Source organism: Columba livia, chromosome 7 (assembly GCF_036013475.1).
Source record: "Columba livia isolate bColLiv1 breed racing homer chromosome 7, bColLiv1.pat.W.v2, whole genome shotgun sequence".
NCBI lineage: Eukaryota > Metazoa > Chordata > Aves > Columbiformes > Columbidae > Columba > Columba livia.
The window spans coordinates 37966986-37978993 of record NC_088608.1 but is presented as its reverse complement, the minus strand read 5'-3'; the positions used below and the strand labels follow the sequence as shown (position 1 = coordinate 37978993).

General features: G+C 41.6%; 2 protein-coding genes across 2 annotated transcripts in view; one reads left to right on the top strand and one right to left on the bottom strand.

Annotated features, from left to right (window-relative positions):
- The window catches only part of RAPH1 (Ras association (RalGDS/AF-6) and pleckstrin homology domains 1), a 230140-nt gene that overhangs the window by 169224 nt on the left and 48908 nt on the right, over window positions 1–12008 (bottom strand). The window contains exon 3 of the mRNA XM_021289780.2: window positions 9713–9804. The gene's annotated coding sequence lies outside the window, so the exon portion shown is untranslated. The remainder of the gene's footprint in view (window positions 1–9712; window positions 9805–12008) is intronic.
- On the top strand, window positions 3220–6786 carry CTLA4 (cytotoxic T-lymphocyte associated protein 4). The gene is made up of 4 exons (XM_005504015.3): window positions 3220–3403; window positions 4664–5014; window positions 5485–5594; window positions 6525–6786. The coding sequence occupies exons 1-4, from the start codon at window positions 3346–3348 to the stop codon at window positions 6621–6623; spliced, it is 618 nt and encodes a 205-aa protein (XP_005504072.2). The 5' UTR covers window positions 3220–3345; the 3' UTR covers window positions 6624–6786.

Genomic DNA, 12008 nt, shown 5'->3' with positions numbered 1-12008 from the left:
TACCACTCAGAGGTCCGGATTTTTTTTTCAAATGACAGTGCATTTCAAAACCCCAATAGGTTTGTGGCAAACTAACATGGTAAAAACGTGAACTGCTTAACATAATAAGACATTATCTCACGTTCTGAGTTTAACAAAATATCCTGAAACCAGATACTTATGCAAATGATAAGCTTCTCTTCTCCCCATTACACCTCAAGCAATTCACGAGGGAAGTTCCTGTCACTGAAGAAAAAAACACGGGCAGCATGAGACAGGTTTTAAGGTATGAAAATAATTTTGTGAATAATAACAACATTTTACAATAGGAATTCTGACAAGGTGTCAGCAGGAAGGTTTTCCGTAACAAGCATTCAGTGAGGAAAAGCAATTCAAATCACTAAAATGCAAGTGACTAACCCAAAATGAGAGATAAACTTATAGGAGAAACTTAGTTATTTAACTTACTATCAATCTGACTAATCCCAGTAGTGTAGGCCAGTGTTCAGTGTAAATCGCGTGTCCCTTTCTGAGACAAGTTCAAAGAGGCCACGAGACCTGAACCACTCCTAAGCTCGTTGCTCAGCTTTAGGCTCTGCAAGGCCCTCAGTCCCCTCCTGCTCTGACACTTCGCTATGGCAGCATATGGAGAGTACAAAGGTTTCCTGTAACCTGGGGATTAATATCACCCCTAAGAACAAAGAGTACTGTAATATAAGTATGTGCAATAAAGGAAAGATTTGCTTTAAACTGAGGTTTTGGACACGGCAAGTGCAAAGCACAGGCTGTCGGAGACAGACTGAGGAATATCCTTTCTGAAAGATCTTCTGAATCTCAAAGTTAAAGGGAGGGCTCTTCTTTTACCTCTTCTCTCGCCCTTCTCCTAGGCCATGTATCAGCTTCCAGTTATGGTGAAAATGTGGAAGAAAACACTTCTCAAGATGAGGAAGCCAAGGCAGGAAGATACCGGACTGCAGAGACAAGAAGGCCCAGTGCCTACATAGGATAAGTCCTACGGCTGGAGCCCACAAGGCGTGGTGATGTTATGCAGGGAACGTGGACAAAGCAGAAGCCCACAGACCCTTCAGCTGAAGAGCAGTTAGAAGACAGGCACAGCAGAGAGAACAGGCGTCCTCAGCAATTCTTGTGGATCTTATTTTACAGGGTAACTCATTCAGTTACCAAGACCTTGGTAACTGCCATAACTGAGCTGGGAAGGATGGGAGCAGCGAAGGAGAGATCTTATTTGGAACTAGATCTCTCTTTTACTGCATCATCCATCTGCTATCTACATACGTTAACTCAAGATCTAAAGCCCAATTAGCAAGAGCAGAGGGTGCCATAGCAAGATGGTCTCTGTCCATTGGAAGGAGGATACTCTGGGCTCACCTCAGGCAGCCAAGACAGTGATTACTTCAAGGGTCTCCACAGGGAGACACGTTGTGCCTTACTTAGAAGAGCAGTCATCGTAACATGAAGCTTTTAAGGAGAAACAAGGGTAAAAAGTTAAAAATGGTTGATCTGAAATGGCACCCTCAGAAGATACTCTGGATATGTGGGGCAACGAGCACCAAGTCTCATGTGGCAATCCTTCGCAAGTGGTTCATGGTCAATTGCACCATCAATTTGCAGTCTCAATTGATTATCAGAAGATGACATTATGGTTGGTGAGGCTCAAATGCATCATTTGTTTAACTGCATACAAAACCCGAGCCCAAAAGATACATAGGACTGGTTATTTGGTTACTGGTTCTGGATATGAAAATGTCAGGCATAACCTGGTAATTTCATGCCATAAATCTCACTGATACTTTGATACACAATGTTGTGATAGCATCTATTTAACATTAAATTTAACATTAAAATTGATTTAAGCTTGTCTAACCAGTAATGCAATATGGGCCTGACTCATTATTAGGGTGCAGTTTTTCATTTTCCAATAGCCATACTTTTATTTATTGTCAGTTTTGTTTTGAATGCTGGTCAAAATCAAACTAACTATGAGTCTGTCATTATAAACAACTGTTGCATCACCTAACTGTGGAAGCAGTGGATTTATTTATATTATTAGGTATTTATGTGATTTCAAGATCAAATATTTATCCTGTATCTTGGGTTTGGGCAGGCTACTGTTCAGGAACTAATGCTGTTAGTTTTTCTAGGTCATAGTCTAAAAGTAGGTCTTTGCAATCTGCTAGATCTACATATATAAATGATGAAGCACTTTCTAAAAGAACTTCTCAAAGTGTGGGAAAAGAAGAATGATGACATTCAGTGTAACTGAAATGTAACTTCATCTTTGTGAAATTCTTTACGCAATGATTCATGGATATGACAGTCTATCACATAAAAAAAGCAAAATGATTTTCAGACCTTACATGACTTTTAAAAGGCCAATGGGTGAAAATTGTTTCACTGAGATTTGAAACAATGCAGGTTCTCTAAGAAATAATCAAAGCTCCTGCAGTGTTTTTCATATGTTGATCTCAAGGTACTTAGGCAGTAAAGTCCATAGGTAGGGAAAGTACTGTATAGATGTGGAAGTCATTAGCTATAAACCTAGACAGATCATTTTTTCTTAGAAACAGGACAGCCTAAAGAAGCTGGGTTATGATTCAAGTCACGTCGCTGATATGAAAAGATGAAGTCATTGCAAGTGTAATCAGTATTTTGAAGGGGCAGCAATTTTTAAATATCAAAAGCACCAACATTAAAGTAAGTAAAGAAATTGGGGGTGGAGGGAAGTCCTCCATGAAAAACCTAGCTCACACTGATTCACTGTGCCACATTAGCCAGAAGTATAGCTCTCTGTGTGTTGTCCTGGTAGGAAATACCTGGAAATACCTGGTATTTCCTAGTGCCTACTAGGAAATACCTGGTAGAACTATACCTGGTATAGTTCTCTGTGTGTTGTCCTAGTAGGAAATACCTGGTGATTGCTAAAGTATTAAGTGCTATGATTGTGCAAGCTGGCAGCACCAAAGGACCTGAACCGCTCTATTGGATGATTACCTGCCCCCCCAATTCTTAAAGCAGAATGTATGACAGTTTCAAATTGAATAGATATTTTCCATCTGCTGAATAGTTGTTTTTGTTCATGCTGTTTGAGGTTAACTGTGCACGTACTAATCAAACCCACTACTTCCTTTCTCGTAAAACCAAAACAAAGCTGCATGTTACTTTCAGGTACAGCATCTGGGATCAAAGCTATATATACACACACTGACTCTGTGTGGGTTCAAACATTTCGAAGATTCAGTATCCTGAAAGGTGTCGCCTTTTTTCCAGTCCTGAGAGTTCCTGCTTGTCCTTAAGTCTGTAGGCATCACCACCTTCAGACCCCTCAGCATCCATCCCAGCATAGGAATGCTCTCGATATTGGTCACCGTGGGCTTTCTCTGCACAGCCAGCACCATGGCCGAAGGTGGGTTGATAAAGGAGACAAGGTAGCTGGGGGTGCCTTCATTTTCTCGGTTTCACCTTTTTGCAGGAGAGGGACTGGGTATAACAGGGAGGGGGGGATGACATGGGACCCCTCCATGCGGGGAAGATGGTTTTGGGGCACCAGGAGGTATTCGGCAAACCAGACTCAGACTTCAGAGCAGAAGCATCTGCAGAGGGGCCGGGCAGGATTCAGAGTAGCTCAGCGAGGAAGAAAGGTTTTCGCAAACCAGGCCCTGTGGGTGAAGTTGTTTGCAGCTGACAATGTGGATATAGAGGTTTGAATGAAGAAATTCTGCTCCTCCTGACCCTAAACTCCTGCACTGCACAACTGAAGAAGATAAGCCTGGCCCCAAAGTGGACTGATATAAAATGAAATTCAACAAATAATACTGAATCTTCACAGCTTATTAAAGCAAAAGTTGGTGCCTTCCCATTGTGTAGCAGGATAGAGTGGAGAAGCTGTAAAAGGCAGCCAGTGGGGATGTACATGATACAGTTTAAGTTTTCTAATTATTTTTTTCAGTATGTTTATCAGACTTTGCTGTGTGTTGCTATACTCCGGCTTGGGGTGTTTACTGTTGCTGTACCATGGTTTGGGAATAGCTTGTTAAAAATGAGGAACAAAAAGATCAGAAACAGAAATATGCAAACGGCTTTTCCAGTCAGTTTTATCATTACCCTAATGGTTCTGTTCCATACAGGATGTCAACTGCTTTGTTTCTAAATGTCAACATGCTTATTTCTACCAGGCAGAAATTGTTGTTGAAGTGCCTAATTTTACAATTCAAATGTCAGCTTTACCATATGAAGTCTATTTTTTTTTCTTTCTTTCTTATGTATGTGAAAAAAATTGTGCTGAGGGAAGCTGAAGCATGCAGGTCATTGCCTCAGCAGGTGGGCCAAATTACCTACTATTTAAGCAACAAGTAATTGCTGAGATTTATAATATCACGTATAGTAATCAAAGCACTTTTTGAGCTTTTTTAAGTACAGGGCGTTTCAAAAAGATGAACCCAATGTCAAAGCAGGGTCCATCTTTTTGAAACACCCTGTATACGAATGCAGTGCCTGCATGGATTGTCTTGGAGTTCTTTATTTTGGAAGGATTTAGCTGCATTTCTAGGAATTACCCATGGGTAATAGGAGGTGGTACGACTCTCTGTTGTGCAGGTTTTAAGCAAATGACTGCAGATCATTCCTTGACAGTTGTCTTAGTGTCGTGCTCTTTACCTCCTTACAGTAATGGAAGTGACTCAGCCAGCCATGGTGCTGGCCAACAGGCAAGGAGTGGCCAGCTTGGTGTGTAAATACAAGCACATTGGGAACGCAAAGGAAATTCGAGTTACTCTGCTCAAACAGACGGGTGACCAGTTCACTGAAATCTGTGCTTCAACCTACACGACGGAGTTTAAAATGTTCAGTGTGGAGGAGGTCATTCAGTGCCACGTCAGCCCCAGCCAAAACAAAGTGACCCTCACCCTCACCGGCCTGCAAGTTAATGATACTGGCCTTTACATCTGCAAGATGGAGAGGATGTACCCTCCACCCTATTTTATGAACAAGGGAAATGGGACGCATCTCTATGTCATTGGTAAGCCAAGCAGCTTTATGATACTGTGATATTCCCAGATTAACGGAGTTTCTAGGATGTCTTATCAAAGTCCTGTTTGCAAGAAGTGAGGCTGAACACTGATTCAAGCTCTGAGAACTGTGATTAGCTCCTATTCTTTTCAGGTGTCCCTGCACACACCTAAGGCACGCATAATCACAGCCACACAATGTATTTAGCAATGTATGGGATGTTTGACAGCATAAGCAATACCTTATAGTGTACACGCACATCTAGGCAGTTGGATACCTAAGTGCAGAACCAGCAGAGAGTAAGGTGTCTGTTCTTCTACAGATAAATCCTATTTCAACTGGAAGCTGAGCAGGCAGGGACTCAGAGCTCAGTCCTGGGACAGGACAGAGCAAGGCAGTGTGGAGGCTGAATTATTGGCTTCAGGGGCTTCCTTACGAGGCTCATGTGTGACATGACTTGTGTGATATCATATGTTTTAGATCCAGAACCTTGTCCAGACACTGCCATATATCTCTGGGTATTAGGAGCTGCTGCCTCAGGACTTTTTCTTTACAGTGTCATCATCTCAGCCATTCTCGTGGGCAAAGCGGTAAGTCCTATCAACTCAGCCCCATCCTGCTAATAACACCCTTTTGTGTGATGAGGACAAGGAGAAAGAAATGAAAACAGGGAAGAACTCTGGGAATAAACGCACCGGGATGCTCCTTTTCACTCGTGCAATGCTGCTAAAATAATGCAAAACAAGGGAACTTACTGGAGCTGCCATTTAGATTTGTTTATGGCTCATTGCGTTGTCAGAGTACCAGAAAGCAGCTTACATTAGCTGGACTGAGCCTTGGCTTAGGTTTGGATGCTTAGAACAGGTTGGAATCCTGGATGCTTCTGGGATCAAAGGCAACAGTCTTCATGTGTACTCTGATTTCACAACTGATTGATACAAAATCCCAGTGTTTGATTTTTCCTTTTCTCACCATTCATCTCTGTGTGCAAAGCAAATTTAAAGAGACTTCCCCTTGTGATGTCTTAGAGCATTTTTAACTTCACAGCTAGAAATGTCTGGGCAAAGACAAAGGCATGTGAAATATAAGACTGGTTGCCTCTTCCCATGGGGGGCTAGAGTACTCACAGTCCGCTAGAAATAAACTTGATGCCAAAGCTTAAAACCAAACAGTATCCCTGTCCCATATTTTTCAATCCACCCTTTTCCCCAGAAGTTAAATGAAACTGTCCAATGTGAACACTTGCAGCTTTGAACCAACACTGAACTCGGCAGCAGGAGCACCTTCACAGGGCTACATGAATAGTGTAACTCTGTTTTTTGCTAAATGGCCCCTGTACCTCCAGAATCTCCCTCAAATGGCCTCAACAGATCTTCTACAAAGAGGGGTGACAGGGAAAGGTGTCTAGAATACCTTTTACTCAGTAAAGGAAGAACATCCACCAGTTTTCTCTAAAATGTGCTGGTCAATTATTATTATGTGACAACTTGTTTCTTTTACTGTCTTCCCATGTTTTATAGATAAAAAGAAGACGATGTCTCACCACTGGGGTCTATGTGAAAATGCCTTCTGAAAAGCTAGAGAAAAAAGTGATTCCATTCCACATCACTGTTAACTGAAACAAGGAAAAAGGGAAACATTTCCCAGCTGGGACTGAGAGTCTGCTAATTCACTTAAGTTAAAGAAATAAAATTAGTTGTCTTATTACAAAGGTGTATGGGAAGGACAGAGAATATTCTTTGTAACTTCTATAGTTTGGAGAAGAATAAATAGTTTATGCATTAATATTTCAAGGTCAACCCTGTCACACAAAAATGGCTACATTAGGCCATTGATTCTTTGAGTTGTATTGTACCAATATATAGTATATATATATATATGTATAGCATTAAGAGCTATTGCTGTTGCAGCTGAGCATCTTACCGACAAATTTCACCATGTTTACTGATCAACGGAAATCCAAACACTATTACGACAGAGGCTTGTGTGTCATTGCAAAGCTAATCCTATCGCTCGGGGGTGGCAGAGGCAGAAGAGCACACTAATGTCCAAAGGAATGTTGACTTGTTTCCTTGCATTGCTATTTATTGGTCCCATTTACAGCACTGGTGCTCCGCGCTTCCCCAGAGGCATCGCCGTAGGCTGGCGCTGGTGACACTGCTGCTCTAAGAGCCTGATCTCAGCTGGGAGGATGTTCCAGCTCTGCTGGGGCCTTGCGTTTTACAAATGCTAAATTAGCATCTATCCAAAAGGCAGAAGTATGTTGCTGTGTTTAACTGAGTCTATTTTCCATGAAAATACCAATAGTGTATAATCTTGTTTATTAGTTATGTACCATTCAATAAAAACCTTGAAGCTTTGCCCAAATTCAAGTTCATTTCTTATTCACCTTTCTCAGAAGGAACAGGAAGTGGCTACATGTTAGAAAGCAGCGATGACAAGATGAACCTTTCCCCTCTGACCCTGTTTTTTGCCCTTCTGAGGAAGCCTATGTGCTCTTGCCTGCACCGACTTTCTCAGCACTCCCCCTCAGGGGACAACCATCAAAATCTGCCAGCTCTTCTACCCATCTAGTTAGAGCTGCTGTGATGTGGGTCAGAGACGCTACCAATCACCTTTTCACTGCCAGCACAGTTACTCACATGCAGAACGTAGCTGTAACGACTCCGACATGTGCATCTCCTGCACATGTTTATACAAAAAGCTAGTCCTAGTTTCAAATCCTGTTTTCTTTGCACCTCTTCGACACTCTCACTCACTAAATGCCAGCCGACACAGCTGCTGGAGCTTCAAACAATTTCAGCATCCTCAGCTACGACCTACTTCTTTGACTCCTTGCTACCAAAATTTCACCTCGCAACCCAAAAACTCAGCAGCATGTGGCTCTGTCTCACAGCTGTGAATCCATCTTCCTGGCTCCATAATTGTGAACCCAAGCCCCCCAGCCCTCTACACCGTGTTCCTGCAGCGGCAGCAGCCCCCAGGACACCCGATTTCATTGTTCTTTTGGTCGTTTTTCCCCTCTTGCCCCTTCATCTGGCACCACCTCCAACTGTACAAACAAACATTCACATTCTCAATTTGCCAGCGTTCGCAGGTGCTAACTGCTCTCTCCGTGTTGACCCACAGTTGCGGTGCATTAAGTAAAAGTAGCATCTCATGACATATCGTTTTTCTGAAGGTGTTTTAGTATTCAGGCATCAGCTGGGTTTTTTTCCCTAATTTTCCACTAACCTGCTGTTTTGGGGATAAAAAATGGTCAAAGATCACACATCTGACATGACTGCAAAATGACTGAGTATCTGCTTATTCAAGTGCAGCCTGCTCAGAGAAACGTGTTCCATGATTGATAACAACAGATTTAACCCACACGTCCACTGGCACAAGCTATAAAGTCTTCCAATAAATTTACCCCGGCAAAGCAAGAATAATTATTCAGGGCAATTTTTTTCCACCACAGTCAGTATTAGCTCAGATATCCCCTGAACCATGTGTGTGACTCCTAATCAGGAATCAACCGTTTCTTCTTTATCTTTTCCTTGACAATTCCTATACACTGGAACCAAGACCTTAGTTTTAAGCAATCTAAAAGCAGCTCAAGTAAATTATTTTCTAAGTTTATCCCTCCTGGGTGAAGAGATGCTTTGGACCTGTGTCAAAAACCTTGCGACCTCTGGCCATAGATGGCTATGAATCTGCATCAGCACAGAATGTGTGTATATTCGTATTCACCTTCTTTTCTGGCAGCTAAGTTGACCGTGGTTAAGCCTTCTGCTCACTTGCGTTTTATTGAGACATTCAGCCTGTAATGACCAGTGAAGAATTCTGCCCTAAATATGCTACAGGCTGCTAAATTACCTGAATGGTGAAGGTTATGGGAGAGCAGAGAAGAAATGATCATCTCACATATGGCAAGAGCAATATTTTGTGTTTGCTCCTGCACTTCAGTTCCTGGTATGACGTTTATTCATTATCCTATTGGAAATTACTCTATCGAAATTCTCTGGCTGTTCTGAACTTCTCTTCACCCTCAGTAGCTACCTTTTCCAACCTCTTATTTCTGCACTGCTTAATTTTCTCTGGCTTTCCTTACCACTGTAGCAGCCTTCCCTGAGCTAAGTGTTATATATGTACATTACCACTTTTGTTCTAAGCCAGGCTCCCCTTTGGAATTTTCTGGCAGGGTGATCGGTGCACTCAAATCAGCAGATGTAGCAGTTAAGACCAAAGTGGGATTTCAGTTCAGATTTTATTGACAACAATACTCTCGTAATTTATATCTGGCGCTACAGAGATGAGTGGAGCTTAAGTGCCTGCAGAGATAATATTTATACCTATCTCCTTATGGTCCATATAGCTCTGAAGAGTGCAGAGACCCGACCTCAGGGAATTTCCATTGCCCTGATGTCCTGTGCTGCTCTCCGGGACCTTGAGCTCTTTGCTTTTCCCCGATACTTGGAAAGCGTCTTGCCACAATCAGCACTCAAAAAGATTTGACATATGCAAGTCAGATGTAGTTTTCAGTCAGATCATAGAAGTACCAACATGAAAACTGCAAACTCTAGGTCAGTGTACATCCCAGAAAATGCAATAAAGAGGAAAACCTGACTCTTCCTAGGAAGAATGTGAAAAGCAAACGTGAAAGGATTTGGTCTCAGAGCTCAGCTCATTAGAACAGAGAGTTTAAAAACATAACTGAATATCTTACCTGGACAGATGAATAATGAGACCATACTGCTTGGTGAGGTTCAGGATGAGCCTCTTTAGATGTGCCCTTCACCAACCAGGAGACATGTCAGCCTGTTGAAGAAACAGAGATTGTGAGTTTCTGGCTGCATCTGAGTAGGCACTCACAGCTGTACTTGCCTGCACCAAAGACAATGGCACATGCATACACCACTCCCTAATATTCTATTTTAATTTTCATCAGCTTTTTTATCTGAACTACTTTTCTCCTTGCCATTTTCAATTATCAGACTCCTAGCTGATACAGAAAACACATGACAAGAGTCTCCCACCTGGCTACTCTATGAGTAGGTAATGAGTAGTCTGTTATTTCAGCATTACAGATTTTTTCCTGTGAAATATTAAAATTCCTCAAGCTTTGGAGGAATATGCGAATCTGAACTCACTACTCAGTTAGGCCTTGAGGTCAAAGACTCCTAGGCTATGCAACAATGGTCCTACTGACCTGTTCCTATCCTCCCTAACCTCTTGACCTTCACTCAAGATTCCCCTGGGTGTAATTTCTTGTTTTTCAATAACCAACACCTGCACTGGCCAGGTAACTCCTAAGTGGTTGGACACAATTCCTGAGTTCCTTCAAGCTTTGCAACTCCAAAGAGCAGAGTACACACGTGAGGGGCTGAGGTGAGATTTGTAGGCAAAGTGCATTGGAAGGGAAGATGGGACTGGTTTATTCCTTTCACTAGACAAAAGCTATAGCTCGCTAAGGGAGCAAGCCCTGAGAAATAAAGCAGAAAATACATCACTTTTCCCTGTGATGGGAACCGCCTGAACCATGACTAAAGAGCTCTGCCCCTAGGAGAGGCATAAATAGGAATCAGATGATGTAGCCAATAGCTATATCATGAAATCCAAACCAGAGAATGCTGGTGTATAGCAGATGGTTTTACGCATTACTGAAAACAATTTATTCTTGACATTTGTAAAGTGCACGCTTGCTTGACCACATAAATGGTACTTGGAGCTGAGTTCTATCACAGCTACACTGGGGGGCCTCTACAGCCCCGGGCAGGGAAATGTGCATTCTGAATGCAGACTTATGGCTGGGAGATGTGCGGAAGGGGTGAAATTCAGAAAATTTTTGAGCTGTAGAGAATGAAGAAAGAATGACAAATACACAGCACCATACCCTGCTGATCCTGCACATTCCTGAGTATCACTTGGGCATAATTATTACTGCACTTCTACACCCAGACATTTAGCACTTACATGACTTTGTTATCATTTTGTGTGAATGCTTTTTGTGACTGATAAAAGAACAATCTTATTTAAGGGTACTTTGATACTGTATATCAAAGAGGAATGGTGAGGAACTGTGGTATGTTTGAGCAAATAACAGTTACTGATAAAAGATCTTAGTAACTATGGGAAGGGAAGTTATAAAAATTGTCCCTTCAGTTACTTTAAAAATTTTTGTTGTTTAAAGGGATGGAGAAAGGAAGAGTTAATGTAAGGGACAGAATTAATTTGGATTCATTAATAATTCCTGCTGATGTAACATGGCAGATGCTTCCAGGAAACAGAAGATTATTAGTTACGCCATTTCACTGTTCTTTCCTTTTTTAACTTTTAAAAAGAAGATTTCTTTCTATTTCCGTAGCCAGCTGTCTCAACCACAGTCACGGTTTTATATCTTAATGAACGTTCTTTTAGTGGTTATGAAGTTACAGTTGAACAAAAAGTTCTCCATTTCCTCACCGACGCTTTTTCTTCTCCATTCTCTTCTGGCTGTTGTTTTGAAAAAGCCGTACATTAAAACATACAGCTTGATCTGCTGCATTTGCTGCGCTGGGGTGGGATGCTTCTATGCAACAACACTTCTGTTCAAACATCCACATGATACAAACCATGTCCCAAACTTTGCAAGTTACTTTTGTTCACAGGAGCACCAACAGGCGAGTTTCCTGCAGCAGAAGCAGTATGGCAGAGCTATTTTTCAACATACGGATATTACAAATTGAAAATAAAAATACGCAGTTAAAATTAGATTTGAAGTATCTGGGCGAATTCTGTTATAGCACAATATTTATAGGCATGCAATTTTCTTGCAAGCACGCTATGAATTCTTCATTCGCCAGTACAACTGAAAATAACAAAGAAAATCTTACTTATTAGATATAAGACAGCCAGTTAAGTAATTAGTGAAATATTGACTGTTCAAAATGAAAAATAATGTATCAATGGCTCTTGTTTTCATTACAAACTCTACAGATAGGGTAGTCATTAGAGTAATCTTTTGTATTATGGACTGTAACTGC

Bases quoted from the DNA above. Each gene is read 5' to 3' on its own strand.
- CTLA4 (XM_005504015.3), top strand. From the start codon at position 3,346: ATGCTCTCGATATTGGTCACCGTGGGCTTTCTCTGCACAGCCAGCACC. The intron at 5,015-5,484 runs GTAAGCCAAGCA...CATATGTTTTAG, and splicing joins GACGCATCTCTATGTCATTG to ATCCAGAACCTTGTCCAGAC. The intron at 5,595-6,524 runs GTAAGTCCTATC...CATGTTTTATAG, and splicing joins CCATTCTCGTGGGCAAAGCG to ATAAAAAGAAGACGATGTCT.